General features: G+C 37.1%; 1 protein-coding gene across 14 annotated transcripts in view; it reads right to left on the minus strand.

The window, feature by feature from the left end:
* Positions 1–18,539, minus strand: part of hspg2 (heparan sulfate proteoglycan 2) — a 187,726-nt gene that overhangs the window by 18,905 nt on the left and 150,282 nt on the right. For 13 of the 14 annotated variants that reach the window (XM_038287348.1, XM_038287355.1, XM_038287354.1 and 10 more), the window contains 16 exons: positions 18,187–18,328; positions 17,597–17,740; positions 13,017–13,151; positions 12,752–12,933; positions 11,272–11,467; positions 10,987–11,166; positions 8,645–8,905; positions 8,349–8,511; positions 5,324–5,421; positions 4,911–5,177; positions 4,648–4,760; positions 3,701–3,848; positions 3,499–3,615; positions 3,330–3,347; positions 1,703–1,787; positions 1,479–1,623 (listed from right to left, as the gene is read on the minus strand). In XM_038287348.1, coding sequence (XP_038143276.1) covers positions 1,479–1,623; positions 1,703–1,787; positions 3,330–3,347; positions 3,499–3,615; positions 3,701–3,848; positions 4,648–4,760; positions 4,911–5,177; positions 5,324–5,421; positions 8,349–8,511; positions 8,645–8,905; positions 10,987–11,166; positions 11,272–11,467; positions 12,752–12,933; positions 13,017–13,151; positions 17,597–17,740; positions 18,187–18,328 — 2,394 coding nt within the window. The remainder of the gene's footprint in view (positions 1–1,478; positions 1,624–1,702; positions 1,788–3,329; positions 3,348–3,498; positions 3,616–3,700; positions 3,849–4,647; positions 4,761–4,910; positions 5,178–5,323; positions 5,422–8,348; positions 8,512–8,644; positions 8,906–10,986; positions 11,167–11,271; positions 11,468–12,751; positions 12,934–13,016; positions 13,152–17,596; positions 17,741–18,186; positions 18,329–18,539) is intronic. The other variant, XM_038287362.1, reaches the window with a different exon arrangement.

Here is an 18,539-nt window from a genome sequence, read left to right on the forward strand (position 1 = left end):
TCCCATGTGGTGTTCCTTAAATGTTCATTCTAAGCTTTTACCTGTTTTAAATATTAATGATTACATAGAGTTTTATCGCTGGAAGATTCAATATTCCCTTTCAATGCTTTAGCACTGCCGTAATTAAAATTAATGCAGCTATATATCATGAGACATGCAGTTTGTGATATTACTGTAAAATGTTTTGATTATTTTATTTGTTCAATAAATTTTGCACAAAATTTTATTTTATTCATTTTCAATATATTCATATGTCCAACAATCTCAGTTTATTAACTCCTTTCTTAGACTGCTAAATACTGCATGCATTAGGTCCTTTGTTATGATGATAGTTTATACTCTGATAACAATTATTGCCATTCAGTATTTTGTTTCTATGAATTAACCATGATTTTTTTATGTTCTTATTGGACAGCTTCAGATTTGATTAAATCTATGCAAATTGAAACTGTCCTTGATATATATATAAAAAAAAAACCATCTGAATCTAGTAGTGATTGCTTTGTTTCCTTTTTGCATCAGATCTAATAATGTTTATTTATCTACATTTAAGCAACCATGTGTCTACAAACAAAATAAAGTGCAGCTTGGCGCTACAGCAGTCGAAAACCTTTTGTCCTTTCCTCAAACATCTGATGACCTTTCCAAACATCTTCCATTATATAAACATTTGCTTATTTTTCTCAGGGAGAAATAGATCTCCCTCCAAAGGGAACAGAGTGAATTACGATCACAAAAAATTTCGCTTTCTATATCATCTTTTAAGAAATAAAACTTTTGCATTAGATCAATAAAATATGTTCATATCATTCAAGAAAAGTAAAAGTAATAAAATAATTAAAAATAATTCATGCTTTTTAAAAATGTTTTTCAGTCAAAGTAGTTGAATAAATCAGCTGTTTTGAAATTTAACAAAAGCCAATGGCAAAAAAAAATTAAGATGTCAATTCTTTTAAAGGATTTGTTATTGTCATAAAACCTCATTTTGCTCATTCTTGACTCAGATCCAGTTCAAGAAGCTTAATATTCTACAAGAATAAAATATATTAATCATACTCACATTAACTAATATTTATAAAGATAATAGAAGCAAGTCCTGTGCTGCTTTGCAATGCAATGTATGTCAAGATGGAGGTTAAGTAAAGCAAAAATTATTTCTCATTATTTTTAAACAGGAGGAGAAACAGTTATTCAGACATTTGTTTCAGTAAATATTTTTTTTATTTCATATATTTCTAACTTTATGTTTTAAAAAATTTCCAGCCAAAACTTCTAAAGGCTGAGTTTTGTTTACACCTTTACTTAAAGAACAACAGCTCCACTATGGGAAACTTCTATATTATTTCTAGCTATGCAAAACAATCTAAAGCTTTTTGGGTTTGTTTTGCGCAAGAAGACGGAAATAATTCTAGCAGTAGAAGCTTTTAATTAACTAAATACACTTTTAGAGTTCAGGATAATGTCTAATGGTTAATTACCTGTGATTTTCCACTGATGGGCTCCCCTCCGTCCACAATAATAGATCCCTGGGTGAGGTTACGATGCAGCTCCACCGTGTGAAACTCTCCCAGTTTAATGGGGTTGGGGTCACGAATGGTGGCCATGCCGGAGCCAACATCAAACCTAGCATCAGATGGATTTCTGGAATGACTGTTTTTATCCACAGCAGCCCTCATTATGCAGCGTTTATTCAAAGCCTGACCTGAACTCCAGGCGTCCACTAACAAGTCCTAGAGAAATGAAGTCGGCTCCTGTCGTTTTTCTCTGGCCGTTGTAGAGGATCATGCCTGCGAGGCGAAGAAAAAGTCAATCAGGGAAAGCCATGTCCCTACAATCTATCCTAATAGGTTCATAAATCTTCAAAGTGTTTTCATGGGAGACTAAAAATGTCCCACCCAAAAAAACAGGAAGATTATGAATTTGATCTGAGAGATTTATTAGGATAGATATTCTTTTGGGTTCAAGTCGCAGCAGAATGGTGAAACAACATGCCACGGAGTCGCAGCTTCAAAGCTAAATAAAGCCATGTCAAAAAAAAACAAAAAGCTGTCAAATCTTTGGGCTGAGAAATGCAACCTGCTGCATCATAATCCAAGATTGCTATGTGAATTCAAAGACATGCTGGAAACTCACATGCATAATGTACATGAGCTGTTCATTCTCATGGAGATGACGTGCATGTTTTTTTTTTTTTTTTTTTTTTTTTTTAAGGGAACGTCATATCTTACAGTGAAGCTGATCGTCATAAACCTAGTCCTGTAAATTCTTCAAAAATTCTTTTTTGTCCTCAGCTTTCTTCTTTTAGTCATCAAGGGAAGAAAATTTATGTCTAAGGCAAATTATAAGAAAAAAACATAGTAAAATGTTTGTTGTTTTTGTTATTTTCCAGTCGAAATTTTTTTATTTTTTCACACATGCTCCAAAAGTTGAGTTTATTCCTGAAGAATGTGATACTGTACAGAAAGATACTAATATGGTGGTGCCATTCGGCTGAAAAATGTATCAGGGTATAAGTCTTTCACATCTGTCAATATTAAAAATTACAGGTTAGTATTTATTTTTTTGTTATTATAATTAAAGACCAGGGTAAAATAAATAAATAAAAACAGATGTAAAATGTAACAGTAATCTTATTCAAACAAAAGCTTTTACCTTTAAAAGCAGCTCAGCCTTTCTACCAAATTAGTTAAGTTTGGCTGAGAGGATGAATCCTTTCCTCAGCCTACATCTCCCAGAAAACCATGAGCTTCTGGATCAGAGTTTAGTAAAATTATTGAACATTTGATCAGACATATTCTATATTAATACTGATCATTTGTCTATCCTGATATTTATTGATGTTGATTTATTGCCCAGTTTTATCATAGTTAAATAATATGTCCAACAATTGGTCTAAAGCTTTGCATATTTATCCATATTGCTCAGTTTGGATAAAAGTTAGTTTTGTTTTACTTGAAATGATCAGCTCCTTGCAGTGAACATGAAGGATCGCTTATCTATAAACACATATGGAAGGTTTTTGAGGGGAAAAGCCATAATACCTGTGAAATTGGTAAAATCCAAGTGTTTGATGATTAAAATCTTCACTTTATTATGTGAGATCTGAAGTTGAATGCATACACACAGCTTATGCAAAAGTTTTTAGATATAGTTCTCTCTGTATTTGATATAGGTGTAGTGCATCTGGAATGAAATATGAAAACATTGCAACATGCATCCTGTTTTTCTGCTTTTGCAGCCCATAATTAAGCTCTGAGCAAGACTGGGGAAGTGAAATGCAGCCAGAAAGCACAGTGCTGCAAACATCAGCCTCGCGTCCTGAGACTCACCAGCGTACAATATGAGACCTTCCCACCCATGCAGAGGGGAGAGAAGGGAGGGGCACAAGATCCAGTGAAATTAAATATGAGACAAAATTAAGTATTTTACAAAATGTACCAACAGTAATAAAAGTTTGTTGTAAATCAAATGCAAACATGAGGATGATGACTCACTTACCATCAACATTATCAGGTCTAAAGTTTATCTTTACGCTGAAAGCCTTATATGAGTTTTTAATGGTGGGCAGAGTGAGGTAGGACAAGGGTTCCTGGGCAAAGTAGGGCATCACTCTCTCTGAAAGAAATACATCACAGTGAGACATCAGGAGTGTTTTAGTTCCAGGTGCCTCTGGGTCGTACTCTGCACTTCTCACACTAACCGTGGACTTCAAGTTTAGTGAAAGCTGCCACTTTGCCGTGCTCATTAGAGGCGGTGCAGACGTATGTGCCAGAGTCCTCGTGGGTGACCTTTGGGACTGTCAGCACGTTGGCCTCCTGGAAGCACTTAGGAGGAAGTTCTCCTTCCGACTACAAGAAGAAAAGGGAGTAAAAAAAAAATTGGAAGGGCTGCAATCCAAACATGTGATTTAGTCTAGATCAGGGGTCTGCAACCTTTAAATGCCAGAGAGCCAATTTTGCCCCAAATCCAGCTAAATAAAAGTCGTTTACAACCGCAAATATCACATAACCTTTAAGAAAACACTACTAATTTTTTAAATATCTGCTGTTGGAAATCTGAGGCTCTTTAAAAAAAGCAGTTTATTTGTATTTTTAAGGTTTTTAAATAAGGGTTACCATAAAACATTTCATATAAAAAGGAAGTATTGATTAAATTATTCAATGTGTAAAAATAAACAACAACAAAAAAAATTATCATCAAGCTAATCACAAAAAATAGACCAAAAAACATATTACTGGTGCTTTTCATGTCATTCTCTTGTTAAATTAAACCTAAAATGTCCTTAAAAAATTGTTAAACCGTCTAAGACTGCCATTATTTATTAAACTGTATTCAGAACCATCAGTTGGCTTATTTATAGTATTTTGGTACTACTGAGGGCCATAGCGAGTCCTAAGAGCCACTTGTGGCTCTAAAGCTGCAGGTCTAAGACTGCCATTATTTATTAGACTGTATTTAGAATCATCAGTTGGCTTTTTTATAATTTTTTGGTGCTACTGAGGGCCATAGCGAGTTTTAAGAGCGACTTGTGGCTCTAAAACTGCAGGTTGCAGAGCTCTGGTCTAGAAGCTGTGCTCGACTATCTAAAAAAACCAAAGAGACTTTTGAATGAAATTATAACGTAAACAGATTAGAAACCTTAGTTACCTTTGTCCATGTGATGTCAGGGACTGGATATCCTGAAGCTAAGCATGGCATGACTGCATCAGACCCAACTGTCACCTCCTTAGTTTCTGGCAGCGCAGAAATTTGAGGAAGGGCTGAAAAAACAGGCCAACAATTAAACTAAACCAACTATTTCCATATCAGTCAAAGCAAGCCCTTGAAATTTCCCCCTACTGTATGGTTAAATGTAGAGTGTGTATTCATGGATGTTTCTATGATAAAAAAAAATGGTTGATTTCACTCACACTGGACATTAAGCAGTACTTCAGACTGAACGGAGCCTACGTCGTTGGTGGCTGTGCAGCGGTAATGGCCGGCGTCTGCCTCGGTGACCTGGTCGATCCTCAGCATGCCATCCTTCACCATGATGTGTGACGGCAGAGGGCCTCCCACTTTACTCCACTGAACTGTGGGCTCTGGGTCGCCAACAGCGTGGCACTCGAACTCCACAGAGTTCCCGATCATCACAGTCTGCATTGAGGTGCGCACATTAATCATCACCTTCGGCAGAGCTGTGCAGAGGGAGAGAGAAATGTGAATTAAAAAATATGTAGAAAATGTAATATGTCTCCATATCTGAGCATTTTCAGATTTATTCAACAGAAACTTGAAGATAACTTTGCCCCCTGGGTTTATAGTCAGAAGGATGTGTCCAAACCTTGAATGGTTAATCTGGCGGTGTCCTGTGCCTGACCATACACACTGCTTGCTCTGCAGATATAAACTCCCTCATTGCTCTGCTCCAAGTCTTCAATTCTGCAAAAAATTTATGTATTTCACGTATATTAACTTAATGCATCAAATATGCTTTTTCTGGAAAAAAACAAAAAAAAAGTGTCCACAGCTGTATATTGGTCCTTTGTTCTCCAGGTGCACAGTTTCATTTCGTTAAAACATTTTACAGTACAGTATTTTATTTGTTTATTTTTTAACTCTTCACTATTGTACCATTTTTATACACTTGTGTGACCATTTTCTCAGTAATCTTTTTGCTGCTGTAAGACCAGAATTTCCCCATTGTGGGACAATAAAGGGATTTTCTTTTCTATTCTATTCTATTTATCAGGTATCACTCCCCCCTAAAATGTCTATAACCTATTTTCAGGTTACAGATAGAAAAATCTTTAAAAAAAGAGTCTGGTATTTATCTTCTTCCTCATATTTGTGGTCTAGTCAAAGTCAGGAACCAAAGTCAAGAATAAAAACTTGCATTAAAAGAGACTTTCCATCTAAACTGAATGCTGGGGCTATTTCTCAAGCAAAGATGGATAAAATATCCTCAAATTAATAAAAAATATAAACTAGAAAGATTTTAGTTTTAAAAAGACAAAATCTGAAGGAATGTTCAAACGTTTGACAATCTTTTTGCAAGGAGTCTTAAATGGATTTGAGATGTAATGAAATAGAAACACCAATCATACTAAACTGGTGACATGGGCACCTGCAGTATGCTTTCCATTTAATCAGCTAAAGGAGAATAAACAGGTTTGCCCTGCTTAACCCCACTGCAAACATCTACGCCTTCCTTCATCTTCATCGTCCCCCCTCCACTACAGTTCGGAGCCCACAGGAGCTCCTGGGAGAATGCGTATATCATGCAATAAATTTGAGGGATGAAAAATGACAAAAACAGTGTGTCTGAGTGATTCTCCCAGTTAACCAATTGTGCTGAAGACAAATGTTAGAGCCGCCCACCTCATTAAGATGCAGACGGACGTGTATAAGTAATACAGTAATACATGTGGGAATGTAGAAATATAGAAAAATGTCAAAAGTAAGAAATACATTTATTTACAGATAAATAAATTAATTAATAAAAATAATTAACAAATATGCAAAAAAAAAAGAAAATACAAAAATAATTTATACATTTTTTACTTACATCTATGTATATATTTATTTTACATTCATTTATTCGTTCATACAATTACATTTTTTTTATTTGTATGGGTACCTACAGTATTCATTTTCATCTTAAGATTTTGTTTTGACATTTTTTGTCACTCATAATTAGAAGGATGTAAGCAGCATGGAAATCAGATCACCTAAGAATTTTTAAATAAGTAAAACTTCTTTTCCTTTTTTTCGGCACCCAGAAATTCTTACAATCGATATTCTATGATCAGTGACTATACTTGTTGAAGAGAAGCTTTATTACTACATTTAATGTTCAGTAGTAAAATTTTAACGACCTATGTCAGTGCTTTCTGGTCCTTAAGGCACTTTGCATGTCTTAAATGTTTCCCAGCTTTTACACACCTGATATCAATTAAGAGCAGATTCTGAGCTTGCTGAACTGCAACATCTGAAACAGATTTGTTGAAGCAGATAAACATCTAAGACATACAGAAAAAACTGCCTTGAGGACCAAAAATACTGACGTACATTAATGTTGGAGCCAAATGCTTGATTTATGATTGAATATTTTATTTTTTCTAGTTTACTATTTTTTTGTCTGATTTGGTATGACATATATGAAACATGAAATATTTTGGTTCGAAGTATGAGTTGACTTAATTATGAAATAATGAATTTGTTTAGTTGTGTTTTTGCTGCTGTGCCTCTTCATTATAGACAGGTGACTGCAGCACCTGGAATATATTGGAGTTGGCTATTGAGGCCGGGTGAGCTCTTGGATTCAAGCACGTATACAGTTTTTGACCACTATTGATTATTGTTGTTTTTTGAGTGGCAAAAAAAGGAAAGAAATGAGCCAATATGATCTGCCTGTCATGTTATACTGCGGTAAAACATTCTAAGTATGTTTTTGGAAAATAAAGCGTCTTGAAAAAGAGGAAAGAAAGTTTTTTGGATTGCATGGTGACTTTAAAAACATTTGACAGCGTTAAGTTGGGTCAAACTTGGATGCTTCTGAACCAAGAGCTAAACGCATCTTTATTGGAAGGATTGGGCTAAGATTTAATGTAAACAGTCCAGTAATTGATCCTATATGTACTGTTGATAATATGTATGTATCTATATATCCTTGTAAATGCCTTAATATGTCACAGTCATGGTTCTGTTATGTTTTCTTTTGAGTATTCAGTTTAACTTTGCTCCATGTTTTCTAGTTTTATTGGTTTAATTCCTATTTTATTCTGCTTTCTGGTTATATTTCAGTTCTTAGGTTTTTATTTGTTGCCCTCTTGTGTTGGTCTCCTTTTTCTCTAGCTCCTTAGACTGCTCTCTTCACACCTGCTGCCAAACTGCTCGTTAGTCCTCTCCTTGTCCAGTCAGCCATAAATACTCTCCTTGTTTTCCCCCTGATGTCTCCACGGTTCTGGTTTGTGTTTAATTTTTATGCTGTATTTTTGGATTCCTGTTTTTGCTACCTGTGACCACTCATTAAATCAACAGAAAATCACCTCTGCCTCTGCATTTGGGTCATCAAACCTCAACCAAAACCTTGACATAATAAAGCAAGGTTTTTAAGAACATGTAGCCATTTTTAGCAAACTATTGTGAAGCTTCAAACTTCTTTTCCAGTTCTTTTTTTTTTTTCTTGCTATTGCAAGGCTTCCGAAGCTTTTCTGTTGGAGAAATGCAATTTCTTAACATTTACTGCAGTCTAGAATGGAATTGAAATTTACCAGTGAGCCATTATTGGTAAACGCTCTGATTTTAATTGTTGCATATTTTCCGAGAAGCAAATAATTACACTGTGGAAAATAGTAGTCAGTCACCTGAGGACGCCGTCTTTTATGTAGTGGTTTGGAGGCAGGGCTCCTCCTTCCTTCAGCCATTCAATCTTTGTTTCAGGACCTCCAGCTGCTGAGCAGGTGAACTCCACAGCACTGCCCTGAGCTTTAACCTCAACCTGAGGTGACACCCTCACCGCCAGTGGGGCTACAAAAAAGGAGAGACAAAGGGATATCAGGTGTGTTTTTTTTTACAGTCTTATATCTAAAATAAAATGTCTTTTCTGGTTCACTTGGAAGTTTTCAAATAAATAAACTGAATCGAATGAGCCTCAACTTACATCTGACGGTAACTTTAGCAATGACTTCGCTGTGGCCGACCCTATTGCTGGCAACGCATTTATAGCTTCCAGAGTCCTCAGCAGTGGCCAGATTGATCTGGAGATCTCCTTCACTGGCCTGAGCTCTTGCAGGCAGGACACCATCCAGTTTAGTCCAGAGGTAGGTGAGGGGAGGAGTACCATGGGCCAGGCATTGCAACCGGATCACCTCGCCGACCCGTACTGCCACATCATCGGGCACAGATGTGACATAAGGAGGAGCTACAGAAACAGAGAGAAAGAAAGAAAACATTTTAAAGTTTTGTGTTTGGTTATTGAAACCATGACAATGTTCCTCCAAATCTATAAACAAATAAAGAACATTTAGAGAGCCTTCACTAAGTATGAAGTTACACTTTATTCAGATGTCTATTCCTTTTTTATTTAGATTGCCAAAATATATTTATCATTGCTGTTAGCCTCATTTATGATCAGTACCGTAATTTCTGGACTATAGATGGCACCTCAATATAAGCTGCGACCACTAAATAAAAACAAAAAAAACTGGCAACGTACATATATAAGCCGCCCCGGGCAATAAGCTCTCCCAAACCTTTAGGGGGAGCTCTACATATAGTGCCTGGAGAAGGCCTCTTCATTGGTTCAGCAGCTTTAATGCCGCAAATAAATGGCAAAATGTGTGCATACGAGACATTTGTTCTCCGTCGTTCCTTCTACTAGCATGTTCTTCTGCTTACCGGTAATTAAAATTAGTCCCTTCTTCTTTGATTTTCAACTTTGACTTTCCCCCTCTGGTGGCCGCACCTTCTTATAAACCGCATGGTTCAAAGCGTTGGAAAAAAATAGAGGCTTATAGTCCAGACAATTTAGTAACTAACATTTTTCATTATAAAGAACTTTAATCGTGAGGAACTTTACCTTGACTTTTTTTTATCTAGGTCTACTTTTTTGGAAAGTTAATTTAATCTGAAAAACGCACACAAAAGAAATACAAATCGAAGAGTTTTATTGATACATTTACTTTAGTTTTTGGCACCCAGACCTCGGCAGGATACATTAGAGTTGAATTTATTTTGCTTTGATAAGCATAAACCGGAGTAAGAGTAGGGATGTTTCCCCCAGGCCTGAAACTGGTGTTGGAGTGGAGATGGATGAAGTTGGTCCATGACTGCTGTATGAAGAGATCCAATTGACTGCGTGAGCTAGCACTAGTGCTTCACTCTGGGAACTAGAAGACGAGAATCCAGCTTGGATAACACAGTTTGCATGAACCTGTCCATGATGGGCAAGCATGGAGTGACAGTGGAGAGGAAAAACTCCCCTTTGGGAAGAAACCTCCGGCAGAACCAAACCGGTTGAGATGGGACAGGAAATGCAGCAAGAGTCCGGGAAGAATGACCCTCTGATGAAGCTTAGGCTAAAATGGTGGAGGTGAGTGAATCGGGTCATCTGAGTCAAAGTCCGACATGGTACAACCACTGCAAAGGCTTTGGGGTAGCAGACTGAGATGGGGATTTGGCGACCTTTTAAGATGAGCAAAGGATGTTGATTGGCTTTAGTGGAGGTGTGGTTCAGAACCGACTGGCTTGTGACGGAGGCGTAATCGTTTATTCAGTTGAACTTCTGCCTAGGCTCCATTTCAATATTTAAGTATTAGTAAATGAAGAAACGTGTTCTGGAGGAGAAACGATTGACATTAAAATAGAGCTTATTACAGCTTTGGTAGTTTAAGTAAAATAAAAGTTTCTCAGAAGTTTTCAAATTTATTTCAGGCATTTGTTGTTTTCATCCTCTGTCTTTTTATAACTCTACATTCCTCCACCTCCTTTATTTGACAATGCAAAAACACTAAGTATCTTAGATGTACCTTTAGCAATTACTCCCTAATTTTTATATTATTTTTATTACCAACCAGATATAATCTGTTCTTCAAACTTTGGAGCAGAATTGAAGCATTTTTTTTTGCATTGCAGCTGATTTTGTTTTAGGACATTACTTTATCTAGATTTCTCTTCTATTAGCCACAGCCACAGGATGGATGCCTTCTTCAAAATGTGGAAAGTTTTTTTTAATATACCATCTCGTCTAAAAAGTTATTCCTACATTTTAGCCAAGTTTGTTTGCTTTAAGTTAGGCATGGATTAGAGATAACCCACTATAAGAGTGATTTTATATAAAACAATTAGAATAATTAAGGCAACTTTTCATGAGCAATACTTTTCCCAAAATGTAATTTTTGGACAATTAATGAGAAATAATTCTTTGCTTTGTTTTTCTTTGAAAAGCTCAATATAGGGTCCCTAATTAAAAGTGAAAAAAAGTTAAAAACAAAAAGCACTCACTCTCAACCTCTAGCATCAGTGTGACTTCACTAGTTCCCATGGTGTTCTTGGCGCTGCAGATGTATTCTCCAGAGTCCTGTCGACCGACAGCTGGTAGCACCAAGCTGTTGTTCACCACCTTGTGTCTCCAGGGAAGAGAGGATCGCAGCTTGGTCCATGTAATCACAGGGGAGGGAATTCCTGCAAAAAGAAACAGCAGAGAACTAAATATATAAAAAAAAAGAAAACATCTCGACTGAGTTGTATCTCCATTATATAAGGCATCTTTTAACAAGAATATATTACCGTAAGCATCACAGTGCAGAGTTGCAGTCTGACCCTCCACCACAACCATCAGTGGTTCAGGAACCAGGGCCCTGGGCGCTGTAGGCACTCGGGATCCTCCCTCTACAATCACCTCTACTCTGGTCTCCTTATTGCCTTCAGCATTACGAGCTAAGCACACATACGTCCCACTGTCTTCTTGACGAGCAGCAAGAATCTAAAAGATTAAAACAAAACTAGTGTAACTAAGCTGCATATTGATTGCTTTTCCCAGTTCTTTTCCTTTTGCTTTTTTATCCTTTCTTTTTTTTTTATCATGCAATCAGATAAACAGAATATGGCTGCCCGGGGTCTCTTTCTGTTTATTAATCATATACCACCTGTTAGGCACTGCAAAGACATTTCATGTTTACATTTATGCCACAACTGAAGAACTCGATTATTCAGACTTTGACAAACCCTCATATGAGCAGTTGTTGGTAAATCTGCTCTGAAAACTACTGGACGGAGGGAATCCTAATTAATGTGATGAACTTAAATAGAATAAATTTGCCAGAATATTTTCAAAAGTATTTTCATTGCACAAGACGTTTGCTATAGTAGAAAATTATTTTCGTAATATGCATGCACAGACATCGTTTAAACAGAATGTCATTCTGTTTATGGCATAAAACTGCAGAATTCTTTGATAGTGGCATTTAAATATTGTACAAGAGTCTATGAACATAAAAAATTGAAGTCAAAATTCTGAGAGATCATGAACAAATTTAAACTAACCTGTAAGATGAATGATGCTGAATTTGTTTTGTGACCAGGTGAGGATTTAGGGTGGAATTTTGTGAAATCTCATTTATTTTTTGGTTTTTTTAAGAGTTTAATTCGTGTTTTTAGGAACAGATACTACAAGATTTATCTTCCCTCTATTCGTTTTTGTTGTATGGAAAAAAAGAAGATGCAATGACATGACATAAAAAAATGAATTAAAAAATAAAATAAAAGTTGGCTAATTATCTTCTATATTTTTCTTGTCTTTATGTCTTTGTTGTTGTTTTTTTTAACCAATATGGACCATTCTTGTGTCTGAAAAAAACAATTGATTAAAAAATTATTTGATAGGTGTGATTCCATGCTCTTATTTTTGTGAATCAACTGGATTGTTTTGTTTTATAATATAACCATAGATGAAATTGGATGTAAACTGGCTCTACCTGAAAAAATAATTAATTGAGGAGGGGTTTTATTCCCTTGTATGTTTAATGAACAATCAGAGCCACTGACTCAGATGAGAAGGAAGCTGTTATTGACTTCATTCCAATTGATGGATAACATTGCAAAAAAATAAAAAATAAAAATCTAACTTGAAATGAAAACTTTGATAATTTTTTATTGCCATTTGAGTTTTTCACACAAAGACTTTTTTTTTTTTTAATCTCTGATCCCAGACGCTTTGTCATCACCTCAATAAACCAACACTAAGCAAACAGTGAAAGATTAACCTCACCTGCATGACTGCGTTGGAGTCCATGGGAACAGGGCTGCTCAGGGTGGTCCTCCTGTTGTTATCCAATCTGTGCCACGACACTGAGGGGCGGGGCTCTCCTGAACCTTGACACTCAAGATTAATGGGTTCACCAACCCCAACCCGAACAGGCCCAACAGGCGTTACAGTGGCCACAGGAGACTCTGAAGGTACACAAATATGTTTCTCTATGTCAAAAGCCACCAGTGGGAGCCGTTCTATTAAGGATATGAAAAGGAAACAGTACCTTTAACAATCAAAGACACTATGGTTTGGGTGACGCCATACAGGTTGCTTGCCACACAGCGGTAGGCTCCACGGTTTATGGGACGAGCATTGTTGATGGTGATAATCGAGCCATCAAGGCTTACTCTGACATTATCTGCAGAACAGAAAGTAAAATCAAATATCACATAAGAAATTACTTAGGCTGGAAGCACAGAGGGTTTTCACTTTACAATAATGACCATGAGGAACATTAGGATGACTGTGGGCTTAGAGGATAGAACTACAAGCTTGATCTTTAAATAAAGTTGGATGTTTTCACAGAAAAAGCCTTAAACAGAACTGGCTGTTTTTTGTTAGAAAAAGTGCATAAAATATTTAACACTGGAACAATTGCAGATGCAGACCTGAAGGTGACAGCATGCCAATGCATTTTACTGCATACTACGTCATAACAGGCAAACTGTCTTTAAATCAGAGAGAAAAGCATTGCTGGTTAATTTGAGTGACAAAGTGATGGTGAAATAACAGCAGGTTTTACATTTCAATATCTAATGGAAGACAGTTTCTTAAATCCAACTTCAAGGGTCCAAGATCAACAGTTTCCACACTGCCATTACTAAATCAATGATGTCAAATATCTGCACACCTCATGTTTTAATAGCTTGTTAAACCACCTTGAAGAGCAATATCTTCAAGGTGTCTTCTTCTTAATGACCTTATTAGTGCCCCAATCATCTCTCTGTACATCTTTGCTTTAGTTAATTGAGGTTGTGTTGATTTGTTCCTGCAGGCCTCTTAGGGTCTCTGTAGGTCTCACCACTGTATTCCAATATCAGTAAGGCTTTAAACTTGATTTATGCTTGACATGTCTGCGAAGGTCTGCATGGCCAAATTATCTAATTTTAGCTTCAACGGCCCAACCGTGCAGCATTTGCGTGGCCAGACTTTTAACACCACACACTTAGGAAGATTTTACTCCATGGTAAGCTCTGAGTGAAAAAACATGGTGGAAGAGCGACAGAATATGGAACGAAATAGAAAATTAAAGAGCAAAACATCTGGATTTCTTAAAAAAAAAAAAAGAATTATTGAAAACAGACTAATATACAATCTGAAAGGGTTAAGCAGAGGTTCTTTATTTTTAATTTCATGGAAGACTGCTCAATGACTGCAGAGACTTCCCCATAAATTGGACATACCGTACTGTAGTTCACCATCTCTGGAGTACACTGTTCCCCTCTTAACCACAGGGTGGCAGCAGTGATGCTCTCAAGTGGAATATCCTGACTAATTTCACATATTGTTGATTTATTACCAAAAACTGACAGCAAAACTGCATAAAATAATTCACATTCTCTTTATATGCAACCGTAAGCGTCTGCAGGCTGGCTGTTTATTGCACTACTCCACAAAGAAACCATGTAAAGAGATCTAAAATAAGCTTTGAATAAACTTATCTTTACATCATTCCAGACCATATAGAATTTCCTCACTAGAATATATGACAGTAGAACGACTGGTTTCTGGGCCTTTTTGTTTCTGGACACCCCTTGGTGAGCATTGGTCCCTGCTGGCCAGCCTATGGAAATGGTCTGGCTCTGCCTCTGGCTGAGAGCAATATATCACTTAGGGGTGGCCATTGACTGGCTTAGGGTCCTCGTCTAGCTCCGCCCATGCATTTGGATGCTTGGACTTTGAAAATCCAAATTTCAAGCCAATAGTGTTATTGGCATCCTGGAAAAGACGTTATTACCTTTGTAACATTCAAAAAATATGGATATTTTGATGGCAAAAATTAATGTCAATATAATAACAAGAAACACCAACTTGACAGAATATATTAAGAAAAATAACAAAGTGCTTCAATAAGAAATACATGAAAAACACTCTGAGTGTGAAAGAAACACATTTTTTGGTACAACATAACCTTAGAGGTATTAATGCTGATACTGGAACTTATATATATTTTTTACATTATCAACCTAAATATAATTATTACCTGTCATGGTCTTGTTTCTGTTGTGCTTTACTTAGCTCCATTTTCTAGTTTTATTGGTTTAATTCCTGTTTTGATTGTTATTTTTAGATTTATGTTAGTTCTTATGTTTTTCTGTTGCCCTCTTGTGTGTGTGTGTGTGTGTGTGTTCCTTTCCCCTTGGCTCCCTCGTTGTCTCCTCTCACACCTGCTCCTCATCTGCTCGTTAGCGCTGCCTTTGTCTCAGTCAGCTATATATTCTCTCCCCCTGCTGTCACTCCTTGTTGGTTCCTTGTCATTGCTGTCTTCCCATGCTGTTGTCTTCCTGCCTCGTCTCTCCCTGGCTCCCTGTGTTTGGTTTCCCCGAGACGTCTCCATAGTTCTGGTTTGCTTTTCATTATTAGTTTGATTTTTGGATTCCTGCCTTTGTTTACTGTTTCACTCCATTAAACTCTAGGAAGTCTTCTCAGCCTCTCTGCCTCTGCATTTGGGTCCTCCAAACCACAAGCAAACCCTGACATTACCTAGGCTTATTAACTTTTTAACTTTACTTTTTAACTTTTTAGCTTTTTAAATTTTTTTTCTTGACTTGCTACCTTTTTTTCAACTTAATTTGCAGTAGGTAATATATCGTTCAAGGGCTCATCTAATTGGTTAAATGCCAAAATAAGATGTACAGCCATGTAGCAGTATCTTTGCTGAATGGCTGGATATAGATCTTGTGCTTCCAAACATCACTGAGTGACGGGGGTGGGGGGGGACTCCATTTGTAAGGGGTATGCAAGTGATCAAAAAAGCTAACTTGCCCTATAAAGTGTTAAAATGTTGGAAACAGCTGTGTTTTCTACTTCCTAATGTTGTGTGGGGTCTAAGTCTACCGTGTTAATTTTCACTTTAACGTTGGAAAGGACCATCGCCTTGAAAACACAACAGCAAAACATGGTAATCTCATGCTCAGCATATGGGTGTACCACCGACAAGGAAGAAAAGACGGCATCTCATTGTGCTTCCTTTAAGACCTAGAAAGGCGAGATGGCCAACTACAACTAGCATAATCTGCAGCGGACACTTCAAAAACTGCTCATTTTTATGCTCAGATTATTGTAGTGGAGATTTATTTCAACAAGAGGTGAGTTTCATCTTTTAAAAGCCATGCAGGGTTTCTCAGAGCGTATAATAAGCCTAGAGGGCGACCAGGCTTCACTCCCACCGCACCAAGATAGAGTAAGATTCATCTTTACATTTTAAACAAATCAAAATTTGAGAGCAACATAAGTAGGGTTATGTCCATCATGCTTTCCCCCTTCCAGCGGCATGATGCTAAAAAAATAAATGTAGGCATGTAAACTTTTATAAGCCTTCAATGCTTTTCTTGAAAATTAGGATCGGTGATTCAGCAAATAACCTTTACAAGTCATGGTAGCAGAATTCGATGTCCAAAGAATGGCAATCTTAATTCAGTGAAAAGAAGCTAGAAAAGAGATAATTTTGCAAAGAAGATTTTTTTTTTTTTACTTCCCATCTAAATGTTGAAGTTATGTAGACAATGTTGGGTTGGCCGACTCTCTACTTATTTTGCTGTTTTATTACGGCACATGCAGTTGTTTATTATGCCACCAGGCAGGGCGGCGGAAACAGACAGCGGTCACATGACTGCATGTCCTCTATATAAATTCATCTACTCACCAATCAGGCCATTTAACTTAGAAAATATAGGAACTGCTCTGATAATTTGAACAAGATAAAACAAAAGAAAAGACCCCTTGGTGGTGTTGAAGAGAGAAAATGTCTTTTAAATCAAAAAATGTAAAATTATCAAATCAATTCAAATGAAACCAAAGCAGTTCAGTTGTAAAAGATATTTCGCTTTTTCAGTGAAGAGCTTTCTCAATTCTGCCAAATTTTTAATCTAATGAGTTAAAATGTTTCTTACAATAAGTGCATTTTCCTTTAATTGAGAAAATAAGTAAGACAATATGACCATTTGAAAAAAATTATTTATGTCTAAAAAAGGAAAAATCAACTTATTTGAAATGCATAAAATCTTAATTTTATTGGCAAAAATACTTATTCCATTTGGTCATTTATTAACCTGTTTAAATGAAAGGTAAATAAAATTATTTAAAAATCTTTAACTTATGTTTATATTAGTTTTTGCAGAATAGAAAGAGAAAGAGTTCACATCTTTTTAAGCCATCCCTGCTCCTGCAGAGTACATCCATCTCTCCAGAAGGAGCTCTTGTGCTTCCAGTATTTCCACAGCTCCTGATTCTCCAAGGTCATTGCTGATGTCTGTTCATACTGGCACTGTGTTCGCCATGCTATAAGCGCCGGTAACCACTCCTGTTTATTTGGAGCTGGTCACGTCTGCTATTGATCATTAAATGGAGAACACAGCGGCTGGTTGCTCAATGCTTATTAAAAGTGTTGCACGCTTCTTTATTATATAGTAAACAATGACAGGGTTTAATCTGTTGTGCATAAATGCACAAATGAATTTCATTAAAAATAATACAATCAGATCCATTTTGAATCATGACCTGAAAGGTAAAACTAAAGTCAAAGAGAGCGTACTCTGATTGACCCGGCCTGCTGGTTTTAAACAGCGTGGGCTCAGCTGTTACCTGGCAGAGCCTGGCTGTTGACGTGTCTCCACTCCAGTCGGACCGGCTGGGCTCCGCTGTAAACCTGGCATTTGAATCTGGCTGACTCCCCGACACGAACTGCAGAGCTGTGGGGCTCAATGCCGATGATGGGGCTTTGTAGACCTGCAGCAGAAAGCAACAAGCAACAGCTTGATATCATCAATAGAAACTTATTTTTTTCCCCCCTGCTGTATTGTGTGTGGCCTCTGGCTACAGTGACAGCTCCAGGAAGGAGTGAATGAGGATGACATCATGGGATAGCAGAAAGGAAAATCATCCATTCTTGAGGTCACACAGGTGAGAAGGGAAAAACAAGTGTGGATTTTGCGAGCAACACCCTGCGGTCTAACGCTGACCATAAAGTGAGTTTCCCTGCAGCTGACTGATCTTGCATTGTTATATTCCATCTGGAAACAGCTGCTAGATTTATTTAAACTGTCTCACTTCAAGTGCAGCTAAGTGTACTTATATTAAACACTTAGAGAGGATCAAAGGGGGTCTTTAGTGTTTATCTACATCAGAAGCAGGAGATTCAACGTTTGGAAGGCGGGAGTGTTTCACAGCCTTACGTGAGGAAGATGAAGTGACTGAGACGGAGACAGAGGCCTGATGGACGGGGGACCCTGAGCTCCCTGAATCCTCCACCCGACAGATGTACTCTCCGGAGTCCTCCGAAGTGGCAGACAGGATGCGCAACGTATTGCCAACAACCTGCAGGAGTGGGAAGGACAAAAGGTTAGATTTTACTTTGAAAAAAATCAAATTCTTTGAAATATTTGTGTAGCTTTCAGAAGGGCTCATTTATCCTGGGTTCTTTACTCTTGAGAGTTTTAAGAGTTCCTTTTAAGTCTTGATGAACTCAGAAAATGAAATATTATTGCAAACTGGTGCAATGCAGGTAAGCAACCAACATAAAATAGAT

Source organism: Cyprinodon tularosa, unplaced genomic scaffold, assembly GCF_016077235.1.
Source record: "Cyprinodon tularosa strain WSP-4 unplaced genomic scaffold, ASM1607723v1 ctg239, whole genome shotgun sequence".
NCBI classification, from domain to species: domain Eukaryota; kingdom Metazoa; phylum Chordata; class Actinopteri; order Cyprinodontiformes; family Cyprinodontidae; genus Cyprinodon; species Cyprinodon tularosa.